The sequence below is a fragment of the Pecten maximus genome, chromosome 13 (genome assembly GCF_902652985.1).
Source record: "Pecten maximus chromosome 13, xPecMax1.1, whole genome shotgun sequence".
In the NCBI taxonomy this organism is placed as follows: Eukaryota; Metazoa; Mollusca; class Bivalvia; order Pectinida; family Pectinidae; genus Pecten; species Pecten maximus.
Window position 1 is genome coordinate 33,566,169 of NC_047027.1, and position 25,075 is coordinate 33,591,243.

General features: G+C 34.4%; 1 protein-coding gene across 3 annotated transcripts in view; it reads left to right on the forward strand.

Annotated features, from left to right (window-relative positions):
- The first annotated feature begins 5,142 nt into the window (after nt 1-5,142).
- LOC117340772 (protein c-ets-1-B-like) overlaps nt 5,143-25,075 on the forward strand; it is an 80,985-nt gene continuing 61,052 nt past the window's right edge. The window contains exons 1-3 of one of the 3 annotated variants that reach the window (XM_033902538.1): nt 5,143-5,390; nt 5,615-5,726; nt 13,347-13,500. In XM_033902538.1, coding sequence (XP_033758429.1) covers nt 5,622-5,726; nt 13,347-13,500 — 259 coding nt within the window. In that variant the 5' untranslated portion in view covers nt 5,143-5,390; nt 5,615-5,621. Of the gene's footprint in view, nt 5,391-5,614; nt 5,727-12,793; nt 12,909-13,346; nt 13,501-25,075 lie in introns of those variants that run through there. The other 2 variants (XM_033902536.1, XM_033902537.1) reach the window with 2 other exon arrangements.

The following is a 25,075-nucleotide window of genomic DNA, read 5'->3' on the forward strand; positions in this document are numbered from 1 at the left end:
TCCACACTTATTTTCAATTTACATAAATGATATATCAGAAAAAAGTTTTTTTGTTGATGATTTTATTTTTGGCTCTAGCTCATGTCGTGAAATCAAACGAGTAATGAACTATGGTCCAAGAAAAGTTACATTTAATTCAAATAAAACAGGCGTATTGTTTATTTAAGATATCAAAAAAAATATCGTAATTTGCAATTACTGTTTGGTGAAGGTACTCTTTTTTAAGATAATCATTAGCACCTAGGGCATACATTTAGCGCTGATGCTAAATGGGGTGACCATGTTGAAAATATTTTAGAAAGTGCTACAAAATGAATAAATGAATGTCGTTCGGACATCAGAAACATGCACAATTTCTATTGATGAAATGTATGTCAGAACGATGATTATATGAGTGTTTGTGCCTACAAGTAATGAAATTAACGCCGAAATGTACAGGAAAAGGGCGTATCGTGTGCAAATACAGTGGGATGTCTTTGTGGTAATTAGTAATACTTCGGGTCGAATTAATAATTTTCATGACTTATTACTCGAAGAACTTCGGTTTATCTTGAGAGTAAAACTGCCTTGTTAATGTAAAAATTACATCTTTTACTATCATGAAAAAATATATATTTTCCAGTACCTTTAATTTTGACGACCTAAACTTTATTAAAAAAAAGGGAATACCCCTTTAAGACAATTAAAATTTTTGGTAAACATTTTAAGTAAAATTAATTAATGTTTGATCCTACCTATAATGGAATACGCTTGTGAACTTTGGAGTGATCTATCAAAACCTCACATTGAATTATTAGAACAACTTCAGCTTGAAGACGCCAGAGTAGTAACGGGCTTGCCAGTACAAGTATATGCAAGTAAGCAATCTGTATTCTGAAACTAGATTGGAAACTTTAAGTATAAGACGACAACGAATAAAATTAGCAATATTTTTACAAAATACATAACAAACTAACTCCCTCATATCTGTTTACATTACTTCCGGGTTAAGTAGGTGACAGAACTCCACGTCCTCTAAGAAATGATTATAACTATACCTTATATAGCTATAATCTTACTCTCAATACCAGATTTTCGTTTAAACCAGCAACCACAGAAATTTGGAAAAACCTTTCGGAAATATCCGAAATCAAACCACAGTTAAAAGTTTCAAAACCTTCGCCTAAGACGGGGTCCTTGTCATCTGAACATTATATTAACAAAACTTAGACACAATTGGAGCCAACGTCATGATTATGACTTGTATCATGGTAATTTAGTAGAACCACCTTCATTAGCACGTGTCACTCACGTGAAAACTGTTTTCATTACTTTATCCAATGTCCAGATTACAAGAATATTAGACGTGACATGCTTGATAAGATGTTACACCATCAGCATTTAAGCTTAAAATTGTGTGGAAATGATGATTTTTTAAAACAGTTCAAACGTTTATTCAATTAAGTGACCGTTTCTAAGGAAAACATTCATGTGAACAGGAAGATGTGTTTTTTTTTTCTATCCTACCTATGTCATTCTTAAAGTCTACAATTTGTTGATATTAGTACTGTGATTTATTCATATATTACGTATATCATTTACAGTTTGTAAAAACATCTAATGCATGGCGGACGAATAAGAAACTTGACCCGATGAAGGATTTAAGGCATTTTTTACAATGGAAAAGTGAGGTGTATTGGATGTAGAGCTAGAAAGTGTCATGCATTAGTTTTAAATAAATGTATCTAAAGATATATATTGTGTACATCATTTATGAACCTTAATTTGTAGTACGGTGTTTATCCAAATGTAGCAACATTCATCTTACTTCCTGATCTCTAGATCTTTCTTTCTCCCATTCCTCTTTGCTGTTCTTTCTTTATAAACTATTATAAGTAACTGTGTCGCTATCACAATCTTTACTTGTATAAGTTGTGAAAAAAATTGCGCCCAATCCAATAATGTAATAATTATTACCGTATATGTATTTCATTATGTCATCCTTACGGGAGAAATGATTTATAAGTTGGTAAAACTTACTGACTAATTCCCTTTTGTCATTTTAATGTCAATAAGATATGTTTAAACGAAACTATGTTTAAACAATAACATACGTTCAAGGCACACCTGGGACAATAGTATCTGCTCACTTGCTATGTACCCCTTTGTTTTTATCTTTCATTGTTGCTTTTATTATTTTATTCCTGATATACAACAGCAAAATTATAGACTAGGGCTCTCTACTTAAGATAATATTTAACAGAACTTTTTACTATATTGTGTCTCATAAGTCAAATTGGCTGGATGTCAATATAATTTTAATGCAACTTGTAAAGTTTTTATGACTTCTACTGTATTTTATATATCTGTAATATTGACACGTGAATAAAATATTTTGTATTGTATTGTATTGTATCATTCACTTTTACAATATCAAATTATAGCCCACTATCTCAACCTATGACTTTCTTGTCTCAATTAATTCACAAATTATAAGTGTATATGTCCTGTATCTTATACAGTTTGCTACATGAGCATAAACATTTGTGTGAAATAACTTTGTACACTGTATAATTAATTCTTTCAAAATTTCAAAATTCTTATTTTGCAAATTTGCAGCATACCTAAATGGAATTGTTGTCTTGTTTATATAGATACATCCATACCAACCGTAATATTTGTTATTTTTTCATATTTGTTTTGGCCCAAGAATTTCACTACAGTGCTAATATTATCATGTCACATGTCGATTGTTTACAGGAATAAGGACGTATCTCCAACATGGCGTGCTTAGAAGTAAAGAGCCGTATCTCAAATTTATCAATTTTTAGATTTTGATAAATTATAATTCCGACTGAGTTTTTCTTATAGATTATGTACTTGATATCAATGGACATTTTTATTTTTTGTTGGAGATACGTCATTGTTCCCCTAAACAATCGAATTGTATGCGTGCTGTTAGATATAGCTTATTGACTCTTGAATACGAAATATGAAGTATCTGATTTGTATGGCTTCTCCTCAGGTGAGATACAGAGATTACGTAATAATATGTCGCACCTTTGGTCAGTTTCAGTGACCACCAGGTAAATGCCACTGTATAAGGTATTTGATATCTTTGATATGATATTTGGAGTTCAGGTGTGAAGAATGCTTCCCCCTCCCTCGCTCGCTCCACCACTACCCCCCAGGGAGCAGTTTTCTGTAACAGGTAAATCGCACTACACCCCCCTGTGGTCATCACCCCGCACCTGTGCTCAGTAACCAGTATACAACGCCCCTTCTCACTCCAGGTGGGCCTCAGGTATATATAAGTATCTACAATTCACACCTTTTCTAAATTACCTGGTCGGCAACTTGTGATCTTTTGAGGTAGGCGAACGAGTGCTTTTTTTTCTCGTATCTCAGCTCGACCAATCAGATTAAAGCTTGGTTGGGGAGACTGATGTTACGAAAGTTATATCATATCTAGACTAGTCTGCTGAACTGATCACACCTGTTATGGAGAACATCACCTTTACTTGTTTCCAATTGTCTGACAGTCACGCGCTGAGGTATGTCCATTATGTTAGAAGTATAACACTAATTAACAATTGTTTATCCAATTAGAGATCTATATACATATCTATTATAGGTCACCGTTTAGATATATCGGGAACAGGTGTAGGTTATTGAAATTCATGTGATTTTTTTTTTCAAACCATTAAATTGTGTCAGATCTAACGTCTCCTTAGGTCGGTACACAGGGACTTGCAAATCCCTGCGGTCACTATGTATTATAGTATTATATTGATATGGACCTTTGATTGGAATAAGTGCCAGGTACCTGTGGTCGGGAAGTATTACGTGCCAATTATTTACACCCAAAATTATTGACCTTCTTCTCTGGATTTCCATACTTTTGGCCATGTAGCTGTCCTAGAAATGATAATGGTGTAGTTTTATATTTATAAATTGGAATGTATTTTTATCAAATGTGTATCCTTTTTTACTCCTTATAGACAATCAAACTAAACAGCAGCGACCAATATTATAGCTTTTGTTCTCTAATTACACGGAAAATAATTAACAATTTGTATGTTTGATGTGAGCTAATATTGTCTGAAATTTGCACCTGCGAGCTGAAAAGTACGGCTCTAAGTTATATAGAAATAATAACATAACTAGTCAAGCCCGCCTACATCATTACGTCACAGAGGTGTCATCATTTTCATACATACACTGTACAGTGAAACCTCTCTAGTAAGACCACATAGGGGTCTGGGTGAAAGTGGTTTAATAGCGGAGTGGTCTTAATACTGAGGTGGCCAGACTGACCTTTGACACATACATAGTTGAATTTAAGACGTTTATTGGTCGCTTTTATTCATAGGTCTCCGATTTGTTTAGTACTTTAGAATTAGATTCAGTTCAATTAAAAATAATCAAATATTCATTGTGCCGTACTAATTAGTACAATCTAATTAAACTCTAGATGGTCATTTCTCACTACGTTACATGTAACGTAGTGAAAATGACCATCTAGATTTTAATTAGAGGAGTAGATTGTACTAATTAGATAAAAAAAATTATGGCAATGCATTTATACAGAAACATACCCGACGGTTCAACAGTATAACTATACTGGTACACAGTTCGAATCACAGTTTAATTCTGTGTAAAATCTCAGAGTTATTAGCAATCCAAGGGTTTCTGATGTTTTATATGCCGATAATAATAATTACTATAAATAATTATTTTTATGAATAATTAAATTATAAATAATCTTTCTACAGAGCTACATAAGGTTGATATGTATATTATTAGTGATCTAGACTGAATCTGCTGCGCACTGCAAATTTTAATTATCATTTTTGTCTTGATTTAATAATTTATTTAAAAAAAAGGTTGAATATAGAAATACTTATAATCGTTATTAAACTACCAGGCAAGCCTTATGAGGATGTAAGAGTTTAGTAAACAGTGATCCAGACAAGAACATTATCAATAGCTTGTAAAATCAAAACGAAAGTTAAAGACGCCATATTACACCACTATTTCAACATTACTCCATATAACGGTACCTCGTCGTGTTGAAAGTAAATACACAATCCCAGCCAATCAGAAGAGGCAATACATCTCGGCCTCATTGAGCCAATATTTTCATGAATCGGGAGTGTGGTTAGCGAACGATCACCTGGTAGTAAGTAGGTCATGCCAAATAATCGAATTTCCATCGACTTCTGCGTTGCAAAATTATCCTACAAGTAATTATAAACGGATAGTTTGTGTTGCCGTGTGTATGACAAGGTGTCACTGACTAGGGGAGCTGTAGGCCGGAACAAAATCGACCTTAGCTGGGCAGGTCAGTTTTATTTAGCCATCGGCGTGGAAAGTGCTTCACAGCTGTCCGACGTTAACCATAACTGACGGTAAGAGGTCTCGTCCATCATCGACAGTATATATATTCAAAATCAAGGTAGATTTAATTAATTTGCATGTCTTTACGCTGTTTTCCCGAGTGTGTATTCATCAAGGCCGATGTCTAAGGGGGTAAACAAAGATCTGCGAGGCGAAAAATTATGACGCAGGGCCCATGTAGACATTCTATGCTGATAAAAACCACGAATTTATGTATTTTTATTTTTTTGTTTAGGTCGACCATGGACAAGGATGTCTCTGACTTCGGGACGGAATGTACCGACTTTTTTGGACAGGACTCCAGAAAGCCGAGAACATACAAGCGCCCCAGGAAAATCCCCAAAATGGTGAGGAAACTTCATTCATAAAAATGTTTGGGGCCCCAATTGGGGTAATTGTTTCATTTCAGTGATACATTGTATCTTATGGTAAAATGATGTATTAGTACCACACCACGGAAACCGGTTTTACCGAAAAAAAACAACAACAACATGTTATCTGCAAAGAGTAGCCACAATTTTTTTTTTTTCAATTTTGTAATGAGTGACTTCTTTTCGTGTTTATTGAAGGACTTCAGCATGCGGTTATGAGATAGGGAAATTGATGTTACAATAATGACAAAATTGTGAAATTTCTAAAATATGCAGATGCTGAAGCAGGCTACTTTATAATGGGGAATAGAAAATGTCAGGATTTAACAAAATGCACAAAATCTGTTTCATTGTTCTGTATAAAATGGCAGTAAATCTTTAAGAAACCAGAACTCTGCCTGGTTGTTTTAGGTCCTGGGTTCGAGTCTCTGTTTGGTGGTTGTAGGTGCTGGGTTAGAGTCTCTGTCTGGTGGTTGTAGGTGCTGGGTTAGAGTCTCTGTCTGGTGGTTGTAGGTGCTGGGTTAGAGTCTCTATCTGGAAGTGTAGGTCCTGGGTTCAAGTGTATGTCTGGTGGTTATATGTCCTGGGTTTGAGTCTCTGTCTGGTGGTTGTAGGTCCTAGGTTCGAGTCTGTGTCTGGTGGTTGTAGGTCCTGGGTTCGAGTCTGTGTCTGGTGGTTGTAGGTCCTAGGTTCGAGCCTCTGTCTGGTGGTTGTAGGTCCTGGGTTTGAGTCTCTGTCTGGAGGTTGAAGGTCCTGGGTTCGAGTCTCTGTCTGGAGGTTGTAGGTCCTGGGTTCGAGTCTCTGTCTGGAGGTTGTAGGTCCTGGGTTTGAGTCTGTGTCTGGTAGTTGTAGGTTCTGGGTTTGAGTCTATGTCTGGTGGTTGTAGGTGCTGGGTTAGAGTCTCTGTCTGGAGGTTGTAGGTCCTGGGTTTGAGTCTCTGTCTGGACGTTGTAGGTCCTGAGTTTGAGTCTCTGTCTGGTGGTTGTAGGTCCTGGGTTCGAGTCTTTGTCTGGTGGTTGTAGGTCCTGGGTTCGAGTCTCTGTCTGGTGGTTGTAGGTCCTGGGTTCGAGTCTCTGTCTTGAGGTTGTAGGTCCTGGGTTTGAGTCTCTGTCTGGTGGTTGTAGGTCCTGGGTTGGAGTCTGTCTAGTGGTTGTAGGTCCTGGGTTGGAGTCTGTGTCTGGTGGTTGTAGGTCCTAGGTTCGAGTCTGTGTCTGGTGGTTGTAAGTGCTGGGTTCGAGTCTGTGTCTGGTGGTTGTAGGTGCTGGGTTCGAGTCTCTGTCTGGAGGTTGTAGGTCCTGGGTTCGAGTCTCTGTCTGGTGGTTGTAGGTCCTGGGTTTGAGTCTGTGTCTGGTGGTTGTAGGTCCTGGGTTTGAGTCTCTGTCTGGACGTTGTAGGTCCTGGGTTTGAGTCTCTGTCTGGTAGTTGTAGGTCCTGGGTTCGAGTCTCTGTGGACGTTGTAGGTCCTGGGTTCGAGTCTCTGTCTGGACGTTGTAGGTCCTGGGTTTGAGTCTGTGTCTGGTGGTTGTAGGTCCTGGGTTTGAGTCTGTGTCTGGTGGTTGTAGGTCCTGGGTTTGAGTCTCTGTCTGGACGTTGTAGGTCCTGGGTTTGAGTCTCTGTCTGGACGTTGTAGGTCCTAGGTTTGAGTCTGCGAATGATCTATCCCATACCTAGCAATCATCGTGTTGCCCTGTAAAGTATGCAAGAAAGAAATCTATCTAATTAACACCAACAAATGACAAAAATAATCCTAATAAGTCCATGTAAAAAAGCAAATTAAAAAGGCAGAGTGTGATAAAATTTCTATTAATTCATTAATGAAATTAATTAGTTTTACACTTTGAATTCAAAAGATAAATAGCTCAAACTTTGTGTAAGTGTAAATTATGTAACTTTTGGTTTTGTCTGAAAATTTATAACATCCTACTTTCTTTTTTATTTTTAATCAATGATATTAGATAATTCTTCTTCGTCAGAGATGTAGCACATTTGAAAAAGAGGTTTAGACTGGTACAGTTATACCATAAATTCATCCAATCTAAGTTTTTAATACATTTCAGAATTACAGAAATGATTTTTTAACATTTCTAATGGATTTTCAGTTGAAATAAGATTTATATAGATATTAAGACTGTTTGATGTTTTAGGTCTTATAATAAATTTAGTCTGAATCTACCAAGATCTTAATGTATAATTAAGACCCTAATTTTAATATTACTTATAAAGCTGTTTTGATATACATTCTGTCCATGTCACTGGACAAGAGGAAGTACTCGAGTTTCACTCTTCTTTATCACATTTCTTGAAGCTGCACTAGAGAAACTATGGCAGAACAGGTGTAATGGCAAGATGTAATTTCACTTGAAAAAAAAACACAAACAATGTCGGGTAATTTTTGTTATGAGAAATTAAACGACCCTATCAAATACAAAATATCCAGATATGCTGTTTAAAACTGTAATTATATAATTTTGATAAATTACTTGAAAATAGACCACAGGTGTGAGAAGTTGATAATAAGATAATATTTTCAAGTAAAAACTATCAATGTTAGATAATATAGACACAGTGCAGAAATTATCACTTTTGAAGACATTTTTTTTTCTATCGGAGATAGGAAAAAATTTGATTTTGATATATTTATCCTTGAAATCCAGTTATCTCAACACCTGTGACTGTGTTAAATATTACAGACTTCTGGATAGTCATGGTTACAGTTAGAGAATGGTCTGATCAGTCACTAGGCTGATGTGGCTTGTGAAGATTGGAAGAGGAAGGTGTACCCATAGTCTATGTCTGAAAGTAGAGAGAGAAAGGGGCACCCATAGTCTGTCTGAAAGTAGAGAGAGGGGGGAGGGGCACCCATAGTCTCTGTCTCAAAGTAGAGAGGAGGAGGAGGAGTTACAACCCATGGGTTATAGGTATATTGAGAGAGAACCCTTGGGTTATAGGTATATTGAGAGAGAACCCTTGGGTTATAGGTATATTGAGAGAGTACCCTTGGGTTATAGGTATATTGAGAGGGAACCCTTGGGTTATAGGTATATTGAGAGGGAACCCTTGGGTTATAGGTATATTGAGAGAGAACCCTTGGGTTATAGGTATATTGAGAGAGTACCCTTGGGTTATAGGTATATTGAGAGGGAACCCTTGGGTTATAGGTATATTGAGAGAGAACCCTTGGGTTATAGGTATATTGAGAGAGAACCCTTGGGTTATAGGTATATTGAGAGAGAACCCTTGGGTTATAGGTATATTGAGAGAGGACCCTAGGGTTATAGGTATATTGAGAGGGAACCCTTGTGTTATAGGTATATTGAGAGAGAACCCATTGGTTATAGGTATATTGAGAGAGAACCCTAGGGTTATAGGTATATTGAGAGAGAACCCTAGGGTTATAGGTATATTGAGAGAGAACCCTAGGGTTATAGGTATATTGAGAGAGAACCCTAGGGTTATAGGTATATTGAGAGAGAACCCTTGTGTTATAGGTATATTGAGAGAACCCTTGGGTTATAGGTATATTGAGAGAGAACCCTTGGGTTATAGGTATATTGAGAGGGAAACCTTGGGTTATAGGTATATTGAGAGGGAACCCTTGGGTTATAGGTATATTGAGAGAGAACCCTAGGGTTATAGGTATATTGAGAGTGAACCCTTGTGTTATAGGTATATTGAGAGAACCCTTGGGTTATAGGTATATTTAGAGAGAACCCTTGGGTTATAGGTATATTGAGAGGGAACCCTTGGGTTATAGGTATATTGAGAGAGAACCCTTGGGTTATAGGTATATTGAGAGGGAACCCTTGGGTTATAGGTATATTGAGAGAGAACCCTTGTGTTATAGGTATATTGAGAGAGAACCCTTGGGTTATAGGTATATTGAGAGGGAACCCTTGGGTTATAGGTATATTGAGAGAGAACCCTAGGGTTATAGGTATATTGAGAGGGAACCCTTGGGTTATAGGTATATTGAGAGAGAACCCTTGAGTTATAGGTATATTGAGAGAGAACCCTTGGGTTATAGGTATATTGAGAGGGAACCCTAGGGTTATAGGTATATTGAGAGGGAACCCTTGGGTTATAGGTATATTGAGAGGGAACCCTTGGGTTATAGGTATATTGAGAGAGAAACCTTGGGTTATAGGTATATTGAGAGAGAACCCTTGAGTTATAGGTATATTGAGAGAGTACCCTTGGGTTATAGGTATATTGAGAGAGAGCCCTTGGGTTATAGGTATATTGAGAGAGAACCCTTGGGTTATAGGTATATTGAGAGAGAACCCTTGGGTTATAGGTATATTGAGAGAACCCTTGGATATAGATATATTGAGAGGGAACCCTTGGGTTATAGGTATATTGAGAGAGAACCCTTGGGTTATAGGTATATTGAGAGAGAACCCTTGGGTTATAGGTATATTGAGAGAGAACCCTTGGGTTATAGGTATATTGAGAGAGAACCCTTGGGTTATAGGTATATTGAGAGAGAACCCTTGGGTTATAGGTATATTGAGAGAGAACCCTTGGGTTATAGGTATATTGAGAGAGAACCCTTGGGTTATAGGTATATTGAGAGAGAACCCTTGGGTTATAGGTATATTGAGAGGGAACCCTTGGGTTATAGGTATATTGAGAGGGAACCCTCAGGTTATAGGTATATTGAGAGAGAACCCTTGGGTTATAGGTATATTGAGAGAGAACCCTTGAGTTATAGGTATATTGAGAGAGAACCCTTGGATATAGATATAATGAGTGGGAACCCTCCCGTTATAGGTATATTGAGAGAGAACCCTTGGATATTGAGAGTCGCATAGTATAAGGAAGTTTTTATTTTTGTGCTTTTGAAAATATTCATAAAAATTTCAAAGATATTTCAATAAATTCTTATTTCAAACATTTGAACTTTTTATTTGAAAAATATTGTTGAAGTTTGCTAAAGTTGAAATATTGAAAGAAAAACAAGATCTTCAGAAATATTTTTGATTAAATTTTTTTTTTCATGAAAGAAAACCATAGACATTACCAGAATTTCCACGAAGATGATGAATGTCAGGTCTGTCGGAGTTTTATACTTAACAGACGAAAGATCAACATAGATCAGCTTTTCACCTTCAAAGAGTACTGACTTATTTCTAGCCGACACTTGGACAGTATTTTTATGCTTTACACTGCAGGGCTTCAAAAGATAAGTTCTTGTCGACACTAGGAAAATAATTTCGCTGTTTATATTTAAAAGGCTAGCAAATCTGTTCCAAGTTGAGACCAGGAAAATAATTTCAATCGTTACACCATACAAAGGCAGTAATGTTGCTTTCTGACGACTCTCAGAAAATTGATTGAGTAATTTTCTCTTTGTTGTTTTAATTTCCTTTTTCACTGGTTCGCAACGTTTTGCTTTTGCATACATTTTATTGATAGAGAACAATACTTGTATTGACGAAGACATAACATTATCATTTAGCTTGGCTGTACCGAATCCATATTTTCAAAGTATTGTTAGTATACACAAATTTATCTTACAACGTTAATTCAATATCTTTTACAAACGAATAAATATCTTAACAAATATACATTATAAGTATTAAAATTATCTTACTTCTAAAGGTGAGCATGCAAGTATTTTTTTCTAAATATTCAAATTTTGACTTAATTTAACCGTTTTTTTTTGGTATTTCAAGCTTGTGTAATGAAATGGTAATGATTTTTCTTTAGAGTTTGCTAAAGCTTGTAACCATTATCAGTATGTTATTGCGTTAGTGACGATAGAGTTACCGGCAAACAATGGCCGACATTTCTGTTTTAAGCTAAACCGTGTGAAAAAGTAGAAATGCTTGGAATTAATTATAGCGTCTCATTAATAACGGTGGGAATACCACGAGAGTTAATAAAAGTTATGATATTCCTTCTCATGTAAGTAATCACTCATTTATTAGAAATAATTCAACGTCAAGAGTGGAGACAGTTTGTTAATTGGATGTTATTAATTAGCATGGGAACGAAGTCTCCAGGGATGTAGTATTACTGTGACTGCTTCGTAGAGAATCTTTAAACTGTTACGGATCAAGATTTGGTTCAAAATGATTTTAGCTTTTCTGTAGAAAAAAAGAGTGGAAAATGGAATTATGTTAAAAAAGTTTTTCTGCTCTAGTTCATTTTGTTTGTTTCTGATTCATTTGTATACATTATGTTACATATCCATAGAACTATTCTAACTTGAACATGAAGGGCTCATTTAGGGAGTTTGGAACAGGTTGAAAATATTTTCATAAATATTTAAGAAAAGTTTGTACAGGTAACTGAGTATAAAGGCCATAACCTGCATTATAATTAAGAATTTGAAGGAATAGACTAAAGTAATATTTTCAATCAAAATTTCTTATATTTAGCTACTATTAGAGGTAGTAATTTTAAGTCTGAAAATTAACTGTTAAACAAATTGGAGCTCTTTTATATTGGAAATAGAGTAGTGTTAAGTTTTTTGTTCGTAAGCAAATTGAAACAAATTTTATATAAGATATTTTTAATTCAAGTTTAAGAACAAACTTTTTAAGATAAAGGCAAGAATTTCATGTTGCTAAAGCAGGTATTGCGATAGTTTATTGTCAAATTGCGTCAGACATGGAAAAGCTGTTCATTTCTGGAAATTTTCACTTGAGAGCAGTGCTATAAATAACACGACATGTGTACCCTATACCTACCAGGAATATAGCAAATCTTTTACTGTAGTCAAGGTAAAAATTATATTACGATTATCACTGCCCCGGGAGGGACACGTGTCAAAATATCATGAATAAAAGTTAAACAAAACAGTTTAAAAGTTCAAGAGTTTTGCAAACACGTTGGCAGGCTGTAGGTATATTGGAGATAAACAGGTAAGCTGGTGACATTGATAGCGTTATGGTAACAAACGGTTGGTGAGGTCTATTTTTGGAATCTCCAGGTAACGGGATTGCTGGTTTAATCTAAGCCTGTGACTCATGTACCTGTAGCGGTGTTTTATTCAGTTATTGATACCTGTCGAAAAAATTATGCCAATCCGGATTTTGAAATTGAGCAATATAGTTTACTTTAAGATAGTGTTAAGTGTAATCTTCGTTCATGTGTTACATAGGCCTGATGTGATCCTTTCATTAGTTTGCTTTAGCCATGAGGACATTAAAGGTAAGGTTTACTAATTCAGAGTTAGTAGGTAAAACAAAAGTTTATTTAATACTTTCAAGTAGCAGTATCATATTTAAATGAAAATATATCAAAATTGGTAGTTGCGATTGAAATTTAAAATAAAGAATGAAAATGTTTTATAGTTTTGTGTATTTTCATTTGATATAAAAAATTGAAATTATGGACGTTCAAAGTTTGAGCCTCTGATTTTCAGATGAAGAACTTTGGATGGGAATTGGAATCATCAGTAATTTAAACTATCATACGAATCATAAACTGTTCCTGTGAGAGGTCGTTAATTTCATGTGACTTTGGGACTTGATGACAATTTGAACGACCATCTTTCCTCGCTGTTAAATTGTGGTAGAGAATTTTAGTCCTCGCAGTTATTGTCAGGATTTTTTTTTTAACTCAATGGTGTTTAATTTTATTTTCCAGTTGACCTTTGACCCCCAGCTCACCACGGAGATGGAGCGAGCACCGTGCCTGTTTTCCCGTCAGGATAGCCTTGATGACCATAGAGTGCCGTCCCTTGGAAGCATCCAGAAAGTGCCGTCCCTCTCTGAGTCCGAGTTGTCTGATGAAGGATCAGGTGAGTTTTTAAATTATCTTAGTCTTACCGGTATTTTAACCAGAGAATGTGTGGACATATTTCAAGGACTTTTTTATGAATTTTTTTTGCCAAGGTAACTTCCTTGTTGGAAGGTTGCAGGTGCCATGGAATAGTCGCCCGATGATAAAGACCTCTCAAATCTAGAACAAAGCATTTGTAAGAAATGACTTCGATTTTACAGAGGATTCTGTCTCAGCTGGGTGAATGTGTCAGAAGTTTTGTTAAGAACAGTAGATAATCATATGGCTTATTTTCTGTTTGTTTGCAGTTCAATTATAAGAATAATGTTGAAGATAATTCTTGTGGATCAAGTATTATTTAGGAAATAAAACAATAAACAACATGTCTAGAATTTTCATCACTTCTGTGTGATTCTTAAAAGTCTTTTGACATGTTCTGTCAAGTCATATGACAATTTCATAAATATCATAAGACACCTAATAAGTTCCTAATAACACTATTGTGATGCAGTATCAATAAATGACATATTGATGAGGACACACAATTATTTCCGTGTTGAAAAACCTACTGCTGTAATACTCAAAATTAGCCAAAGGAAATAAATTAGAGAGTTTTTGGTTATTTTTTCATGAATATAAGTTATGTGATGAATAGAATCTTATACTTGTGCCAATGTAATATGGAATTTATTTTACTATCAAGACCTCTGACTATAAAATCATTGAACATGTTTAGTAGATTTTGTATTACATCGACAACCGTATAAGATCGTGTATATTACAGTTTGGGAATAACCAATATGTAATATATAGTTTAGATGTGGTCAGCCTGGTATATATATATATATATAACTGATGTGTAATGTATGCATCTGTCTGGTCAGTTCATGTCCATCCATCAATCAGTCATGGTCAGATATGCGGAACTAAGATCCTTGAGGATTTAACAGATGGACTTCTCACCTGTCAGAGTCTCATTAGCAACTTCATACCAGTATATATATACCTGGTGTTTCTGCCAGTTTAAGTGTGAACAAATAATTTTGTTTTTCCTGGTCAACTTGAATATTATCAATGTAAAAAAGTAAGATACCTGCTGTCGGGCAAGTGACTGACCATATAGGGGCTCAATGCTACAAGTAATATTGTCTGTTGGAAGTCTGCGGACATATAAAAACAATTTGGAAATGTACAAGATTTCTTCAAGGGGAGGTAATCAGTGATTTAGAAATATCATTAATTTGTAAGAATATTAACTGAAAAATATGCAAATAGGTTAAAACTTCGAAAAAGGATTTTGCAGAAGTGGACGAGTTTGTGAGGGATGAGTTTGACAGGGACGAGATTAACAGTCGAGGTTGACAGGGACGAGTTTGACAGTGACCAGTTTGATAGGGACCAGTTTGTGAGGGACGAGTTTGACAAAAGAGTTTGACAGGGACCAGTTTGACAGGGACCAGTTTGTGAGGGACGAGTTTGACAGAGACGAGTTTGACAGGGACCAGTTTGACAGGGACCAGTTTGCCATAGAAGATGTCTGTTGTGGTCTGGTGTTGTATTGTCTTTTGCATGTCTGTCAGTACAGCTATGATAGATGTAGAGAATTAGCGTGATCAAAAGAGACAATACCTCTGTCTGTACCAGATTAAACAGACATGAATCATTACGAACATCTATTATTTAAAAGAAAGATTCTGCAAATTTTACCTCAAAGACCTTTTAATAAAGTTTACATATACTGATCACGAAACAAAGCATTGATATTTTAATTGTATTCATGTCAGGGAAATGCTTTTGTATTTAAGATTTGATATTTTTATTTACAAAACCCTGATTTCTAGGTATTTATTTTTGCTGTGAAGTTTCAAACAAGGCTGACTGAACTTTGATATCTTCTTCTGGGATCAAAATAAGACTAATCACTGGAGCCCTACTCATTTTTTTTTAAATGTGTCAAAATGTCTGTTTAATAATATGCAACTGTTTATATATTCATTGATAAAATAAACAGGAGCAGTGATGCACAAATTGGGCATCCAACAATATCTCTTCTGACATTTATAATCATGTGTTACTTAATGGTGAAAGATAGTGTTACTGAGTACATGCTATCACAAACAGTTCACTAGGCCAGGGGCCTCCCACGGGGAAATAAATCGTCAATGTAGGACAAGAGGCACCATGAAGGTTTTATGATAGTAGAAAATGGTGTTTTAAAATATTATTTTCAATGAAAACGTAATATTTGATAAATTGTGTTTGGTATTTGAAAAAATACAATGCTGTCAAACGGAGAATTAGATATATGCACTGAAATCAAGACTGGAAAAAGTTCTGAAATAGAGTTATGTCCCTTGATGTCATCTGAAAGGTTGTAGATATGGAATGTTGAATTAAAATTAGATAATAAATTTGTCTGATATAATAGAAACTGGCAGTTGTTATCAGATAAATATTACATGGAATTGTAATTATACCCTTGGAAATTTGATAAATGCTTAAATATGATTTATGTATTACGCTACGACTAAGGTCAGTTGGTGAATACATGGATAGTGGGTGACTTGGTTTTGATTTCCATATCATTGCAATTTTACAAAGTGTAATATAAAGTAACACAATATCCCATGGTGTTCTTGTGGTATAAATTGGTGAAACGTTCGACTTTCATCTAGGTGGCTCTTTTCGGTGGTCGAATTGGATATGAAAAAGGTACGGGTCACCTGCCCAACCACATTGATTTTTTCCAGTTTCCTCCCCTAGTAGAAACCCTTACACACTCCATTCAATGCCAAAAAGCATGATCATTATAAGTTGATATAACTTGCTTTGCAATTGCTGTTAAATAAAGTTTATATGTCTTGGGATAAATTTCGGAAAACAGTTGTTACAGCGGGACAGAAAGATTTCAATTTGTAGTAGATTTACTGTGAAAATGTCTTTATTGGTCATTTAAAAATCCAAAGGGTTTTAAACTTTCCTGTTATTGTGCAAGAGTTTTCGGACATGTCCGCACCATAACTACTAAATATCAATAATAAAATGTGTGTATGAGTACAAATCAACCTATAATTAACATAATCTGTGTGATAATAATTACCTAAATATTTATAATGAAGATGTTTGCACAGAAAAAAAGTCAAATGACCCTTAGGTACCTACATGAAATATCTTTGTAAATTCCCCTTAGGGTGCCTCAACTATTTGCTGCTTTTATGAATGAAATTTATGCAGTCATCTGAGAGAAAAGAAAAAAATCTGTTTGACGAAAAGGTTATTGTAATTTTCCTGGCATATAGCAGTATATTTCCTCCTATTGTCAATTTCTTCTCTCAGATGGCGGAGAAATTACATTTGAAATTGATCTCAGTAATGGTACACATCAAAGAGATGTAAGTTCAGTAAATTTTATTCGCTTGAGTGCAAAAACAAATTTAAAGTAGCGGGGCAGCGATAACCCCAGTACAGATTTTTGTTCCTTTTCATAATTCTACTGCAAATTACAGCATGATTTAAGATAGACGATTCAGCGGACTCTTTTTACGGAAAATTACACAATGATTTTAGATAGTAAAGTGAAAGTACAGTTTTAACACACAAAATGTGATGTATTTGAAAAGAACATTTTTGTCCATTAATTTGAATAAAGAGTGAGGATAGATTGGTTTGATAAATGTCCTATTGATATGCTCAGATCATTTGATGTCTGGTGAAGTAACACTTATTTTTGGCATACAGACAGATAAATCACAAAATTTACTGTAAAATTACTCCGGGATTAAATTGCTAATGAAATTTTATTTTATAGTGTAAATTTTAAAGTTTACGAAGTTCAATTTCATTACATCTTCATAGACATTTTTTTTCACTCTGTGTAATGCAATTTCGATTTCATCATATAACTTTACGATGATAAATGTTATCTTATTGAAGATGTTTGACAACAAAAAGATAGAATTTTAGTTTTCAGTTTTTTGCAGATTTACAAAGGATGCTATTGAATCATTTCTGTCCTAAAATGTATTCGGTTGAAATTTTATTGCAAGTTATAATGAGAAATGTTTCAGCGGAGCCGCCTAGATGCTAATGTGTCTCCACAGTACTTAGACACGGTCTTAACTTTGACATATCTCTATCAATAATTACTGTAGATCTTTATATTAGGAATAAAATTATATCAAACAAGATAAATTCCACAGACATGGTCACGGAATCCTATTTATCAGAATTCATTTGACTGTAGCTTCCACAATGTGTAAAGGAAATTTATGTTCAAATTTGGCGTCAAATGAATTAAATTACATTAAAACATGAGATTTTTTGGTAATGATTAACTTAATAATTTGAGTAAAACATTCTGATGCTTTTAGTTGAGATGCATACATACATATATATATATAGATCTAATGTGGAAGAAAGATCTTGTTAAATAAATCAAAAAGTGCTATAATTTAATGAAAACTTATAAAATGAATTAAATTGCAATATTTTGAAATTGTGAAAAATATAAATAATTGCATAAATCTGGTTTTGAAAACCTGAATCCTATTTTAATATTTTATAATTTGAAAAATAAATTTTGTAGCTTAAGGGTAACTTTTCACCCATTCCAATTTAACAATTATTTCAAGCAAACATTTGTAGAAATGTTTTAAGATTTCTTTGAAATTAAAACTTAAAATGATCCAAACAACTTGTAATGAGGAACATGTACCATGAATCCTGACAGGAGTTACTGCCCTTGACAAACTCCCCTACCAGAGGGCTGTGTTGTTATCAAATCTATGGTATATAGGTATTGACAGATGAGTTTATATCGATGGCAGTGTTAGATGTTGTTTTGATATGAAATTTGACTAATTAGATTGATTAGGCCACAGTTCTGTTTTTTTTCCCTGTTTTTCTGTCACAAGATATTTATCAGGAATATTAGACTGTGTTCTGTGCTTCATGTTGAAATATGTATGTAATTTGGAGGAAAATGTGATTATGACATAATTGTGGAACTTCAACACATTAAAACTTACTTTAAACTGTAAAATATGTTTTTCGACCGGTGGTTCATTTTACCGATACATTTCTATGTATACTAAATTATGAAAATCATGTGTTTGTTTTTCGTGAAGTTACCAAAATACCTTCTAGCACGCTGAATGCGAAACAAAAAAAGTCACCACTGTATGTAGTCTTAGCTTGAAATTACATATTTCCTGCTAATATTGAAAAATTGTTTTTACACCAATGAATATTGTACAAAATTAGTTACTAAAAAACCTCATGATAATTCAAAAGCAGACTTGATAAATTGTAGAATTCCGTCTAAGATGCAGCAAAAAATTGAAAGTCTAATATTTTGTTTAAAAATTTTCATAGAATATGTGGAATAAAAAACATTGTTATCATAACTCAGAAAAATGAAAAATACAATATTGTTTCCCGAGAGTTTTAAAATGATCAGCTTATATCAAAAATTTAATGGAAGTCTATTGGTGTTTTATCCTTGAGCGATATTTTATTGGAAACTGCCAATTTTTTGCCAGGTATGATATTTGGTGTATGATGCTATTATCTGACTGCTATCAGGGGCACGTCTTGTGTATTTATGTATTCCATCAGAAAGATAAACTGGCAAGTCCCTTAGATTGAAATCACTATCTACGTTGATCTGTTAAAATACATTTTAAAGGCGTCAGTTTTAAACAAGTGGGGTAAATCACAATTTACATCGAATAACTAAAGTCAGATATATGTTCTGTAGTTTAAGAAAAAATGAATTTTTGATTTTTAGATTAGATATCTGTTCAGAGAGAAGATAGGCAAGGTTGACAAGTAAGACAGTGTTTAAGATTAATTGCAATTAAGAAAATATTATGATTAATTGTCTGAGAGAAAAAATCTTTGTTCTAAGAAAACTATTATTGCAAATCTGCTGAAGAATTAGAAAAATAAAATTGTTGCAAATTTGCTGAAGAATTAGAAAAAAAAAATTGTTGCAAATGTGCTGAAGAATTTAATCCTTCGAAAATTTTGATACTTTACCACAGTTTTTTTAGTGAACAGCTGAGTAATCAGAATCTGCCTGTGGAAATGGATGTGGTACTGTTATTTTATGTAAATTTCCAGGCTCCCCATTCATGAATTCATGAATGGGACCCCACTACACCAAACCCTGCTGAATGAAATGTAGCATCTGCCATCCTTAGGGGCCATCTCCAACTTTTTGTTGGGTGAAGACATTCGGTGGTCTCAAAGATTATTGTATTCAGTGTTAGAATCATTTCACATCAAAAAGTTTCTTCAGATTTTTCTGCAGTTAAATCATCTTTGAACTTTAATCAAGTGGTTGGGAAATGTTATCAGAAATTATGTTAAAAATATTAAGTTATTAGTTTTTAGTATGATTGTGTAGATAAGGAAAAGTAAGAATTGTCAATGAATGTTTTGTGATTCTTTCATTTCTAGCAACTTATTTTAAATTCTTAATAGAATTGAAAGTATAAACAAAAGATTCGGGCATGTGAAATTCTGTTTGGTTGAAAAGCCGATGAAAAAATTTCAAAATTAAATAATTTCAAAATGGAAAATCATATCCAAATCATTATGCAATATTCAAATGACGGCCAATCAAATGATAGATTACACAGCAGTTTTGTCCAATGAAATTGTAGATTACACAGTAGTTTTGTCCAATGAAATGACCACTTACAATGAGTTTCTTTTTGTTATGGGTTATAAATTATGTATATATAATCCTCTTTGTATTTTCACCGTTATGTAATTATTTAATGATAGTCAAGTGATAACTAACTATCTGGTTTCCAACCCTTTATGTAAATGCCCCGCCCATTTTCATGTCGATAATAACAATTGTCCTCCAAATCCATTGATGTCTTACAAATTCTGAAGTTACCTGATACTCGCATAATCGGACTAATTTAAACGACAAGAATAAAATCTATGACCTACATTTCAGCATTTGACATCCATTATACAAACCATTGAATGGGTGATGCATGATCTGAGAGTTCATTTTAAAATATCAGTAGAAACTTGTGACTGAGTCGTGCTTTGTGAGGGGCAGTGTCGGGGGGAAAACAAACGCAAATCGTGTCAATGGTTAGAATTATCTACATTTATGTTGGAGTCGCAGTATTTTGTACCCTACACGCCGGCCTTTGAACTATCGGTGCTTGAGATGGTATGATACCTGGCGAATGTAAACAACAGATTTTTGAATGGTCTAATAAAAGTCACCTTTGTTGGTTTTAAATCTTGTGGATTTGAATAGTTATAAATAGGTCTGTGGTTTAAAGTGTTGCTAGCGTATGTGGTCTAGATATTCGGAGCCTTATCAGCTTTAAACAGCATGACGAAAATCTTTCTTAAAAAAATATTTCAGATCTTTGGAATCAACAAATAAAAATTTCTGGAGATAAAATTTATTTATATTTGGAAGAAAAGATTGTGAAATACTTTGTAAGTTTTACAATTTCTTTAATTGTGCTGTAGATGAAGTTTGTAAGTTTTAAACTGTTTTAATGGGGCTGTGGATGAAGCTTCACAAAGTAACTAGACTTTGTACAAATAAAAGGAGTGTAGTGTTATGTAAGTGATAGACCTTTCAACTCCATATTGACTTGACCATTCAGCCCTAATCCTATTTCATCCCCAAACTGACTGGTCTATAGATGGCCCTTGAGATGGTGCTGACAAAAGTGACCGCCACTTGACCACAATGAAAAAACACATGAGGCTAACTTCTACATCAAAGAGGGTATATATGTAGTCTGGTTTTTAGGCCTAGCTCTTCACAAGCATGTGTGTAGAGGATTACTGGGTCAACAGAGCTAGAACAACTAGAACTGGATTTGATAGACCCTGCATTACATCATACTACATAAGTATACAACAAGGCTGAATCAGAGGTCAAGTGGAAGGTCAAATAAGAGAAAGTTCTTGATGTTATGACCATGCCATGTATATATACTTATTGCAGCTAATTTCAACACCACCAGAAAAAAATATTTTAACTTAATTCAGTGAAATTTTATAAAATTGCTAAGTGATGCATCAGATGTTCAGAAGCATGGCTAGTTTTATATATTCAAATTGAAATTCAGACTTTTCTAATCATCAATTAACAGCGTTAAAACTCTTGATTGGATACTGTACCGGTCCTTCTCCCTCAAGTATATTTCTGTAGAGCAATACTGTACCGATCCTTCTCCCCCAAGTATAATTCAGTAGAGCAATAAACATTATGTTCCCTTTACCCCACTCCACATATCATTGACACCAAAATTGAATATGAAAAGAATCTGTACAATTTTTCTGTAATTTAAATGTAATTTATTTAAAAACATCTATCATTCTATTTTAAGGGGGCACAGTGCCTGAGTGGTTAAGGTGTCCCAACACTTTATCACCAAGCCCTCAAACTCTGGGTCGTGAGTTCAAAACCCAAGTGGGGCTGTTGCTTGGTATGTAGGCCGGTGTTTTTTCTCCGGGTACTCCGGCTTTCCTCCACCTCCAAAACCTGGCTCGTCCTTAAATGACCCTAACTGTTGATAGGACGTTAAAAAAATAAAACTAAAACCAAAATTTATTTTGATAACTGATATTATACAGTTGTTCAATGTTTTTGAAACCAAAGGCTTCGAGGACTATTGACAAAATGATGGTTGATCAATTCAAAACAAAACGGAGAACATTATTTTTTTGACATTTATTATAACTAAAGAATCATTTGCAAACATGTCAATTGTTTCTGTGTGTGTATCTATACTGTTCAAATTGTTTTGTATGACAAAAAAAAACAAATAAACAAAGAAACTGGAGCGGGTTGAGGTTGGGAAAGTGAAAATGGCAAGATTTTTGATGTGTCCTAAAAAGAATTTAAAAAAGTTATGGCTAAAACCGAGTTCAGATTGTGCCCTGTGGCTTGTCATGTCATATTAGTCTTGTGAAAAGTAGTTCAACGTCATAAATGTAACTCTATAATTCTATATCAAGCGTATCAATGTTTTCACACATCCTGTGTCTGAGGCGTATTCGGAAATTTATATGTTTACAAATACTGGCTGACAATGTAATGTTTCGTTGACGCAAAGTTCCTGTCAACAAACCACACATCCTCAATTTGCTTTGAGAGACTCTCGAATCAACTTCATCTCACTTATATGATTCCATAGTCAAGAAAACGCCATCGGTGGTGCTTGTTAAGCCTTTACAAGCTCACCAGACAAGCTCTGGAGGGTAAGCTGGTGCCAGAATTCAACAAGATTGTCCGAAGTTCTGGTGTCAAAATTCAACAGGCCCTATTGAATATCTGGTGTGAAAATTTCAACATGTCCATTCGAAGCCTTGCTTTTGCGCGAGTGGTCACTTCGATCTGGGAAAATTGTCACATGACTTGAACCTATTATCTGGCGTAGTGGTCATGTGATATTCTGACAGCCCTAACCTGGTAGGAACCTGCGAGTTAAGAACAAATACGATAAAGGGAATTGGATACAGTTAAACAGTGATCTGCTCGGGTTGAGTCGCGATCTGAGGTGATAGTGTACGGCCGACACACGGAAATCGATAGACATTCAGTGTATTAATTGTTAGAGTTTTTGATTCTGTAATGATTTAGTGACATTGTGTAAAATTCTCTGGCCCAGGGAAAGATGTCTTAGGCCTGGCTTCACGCCGTGTCGATAAATCAATAAAATCAGAAATTTTCAGGTAAATAACGCGGAGGACAATATAATTTCCAGGCAATGAAAGCAGCCCTTGTTATCGTTAAGGCCAGTGTCTCTAGTATTAAAGATCCAGATTTAAATGTTACGTGGTTATAGTCAATTTAAGTTAATTAGTTAATTAGCTCTTTGTTATCTTGGTGAATAAATGGAGGAACAGAATAGGAAAACAGGTAACATTTGTGTATCGATTCAGCAGCTGATAGGTTTATATATTATTGTTTTGTTTTAAGGTAATGTTAGAAAAGATTTAGGTCAAACCCGATGGCTTTCTAGATCAATTAGAGCCGAGGGAATTCCTATTCATTTATATAAATGACCTCTCCCATAGAAATTGTGTAGGGAACGGCAGAAGACAATGTCAATGTTGGTGATCTGTCAATATGTGTCAATATCTCGGCTGTGTTTGACATTACGCAGTAATTATTAATGAACAACAGGAAAGGAAGGGCCATATATATACTGTTAATTATACATTTTGTATATATACATTGTTGAAATGTTCACAGCAAGTTTTCAGCTGAATAAATTCATCATAACTCAACATAGAATCAGAATAGGGTAATTCAGAAGTATTTTAAAGAATTGAAAGTCACCAATTCATTAAAAAATCCTTACATGAAATTTGTGTTTCTTGTCTGAAACAGAAATTTGAAAATCACTAAATATGAAATTTTAGTTTGTTATTACAATTTTATATGAAATTAAACATTTTGATTTTTTTTTATTAGTTGTTATTGATAGATAAAACATTACTATCCTGAAAGAATCGTGTAACTTTACATTTGTAAAAACAATAATATGCTTGGCCTCACCTGTTTTCTAATCAAAGAATCAAATATGCTTGGCCTTGCTCGTTTACAAATCGAATGAATTTAATATGCTTGGCCTCGCCTGTTCATTAATCAGAGAATTAGATATGCTTGGCCTCGCCTGGACACTAATCAGAGAATTAAATTTTCTTGGCCTTGCTTGTTTACTAATTGAAGAATTAAATATGTTTGGCCATGCTTGTTTACTAACCAGACAGTTAAATATACTTGGCCTTGCTCATTTGATAATACCACTATAAGCCTATCTATTACCATTTAAACAACTGCCAACAAGCAGGTCGGCTAGGCTTAAGTTAATGAGCCATAACAGTTAAACAATAAATAGAATTACGAAAATCCTCATTTTTCTACGTTAGAGTTTCTTGTTTTTTGTTTAGATACAAAAATTGATATTGCTTTCCTTTGAGTCGGCGGTGTTGTCCATTGAAATTTCCATAATAGTCTGGCTATCTATGTTTCTAGTTTCTTTTTCCTTTGTTAATTGACAGAATAGCTACAGTTGTCTAGAGCGTTACCTAAAACTGTAAAAGGCACAATTTTCTCTGTTTTCTGAATGAATTGATTAAACAAAAGCCATCATCTCTGGAAAAATCTTATATTGTACGTGTCGGGTTGTGTGTGTTTGTAATCACCGGTGAGATGATACTGCAGGGTTTATTACAGGTATAAAGGTAGGTAAGATCGCTAACGATAAAACCACGTACAGGTGTTATATAGCTACAGGTAAAGCTGTGGTGATGTTTACCAGGCCGCTTCTTCTTAAGGGGGGATATGAATGTAACTAGGGATAACTGTTGAGTGATGTTATGTAAACACGAGTTTAAGAAGGTAGAATTTATCTATATAATATACACTACATTCTGAAAAATATTGGCAAAATTTGTGATGAAAACTTATGGATTCAAAATCTTAAAATACACACTATAACCGTTTAATTAGCTATTTAAGGATGTGGTTTCCTGGCAAAACAGAAGTAAATTTTTCCTACTGTTCATTATAAAAATCTAATCATATGTAA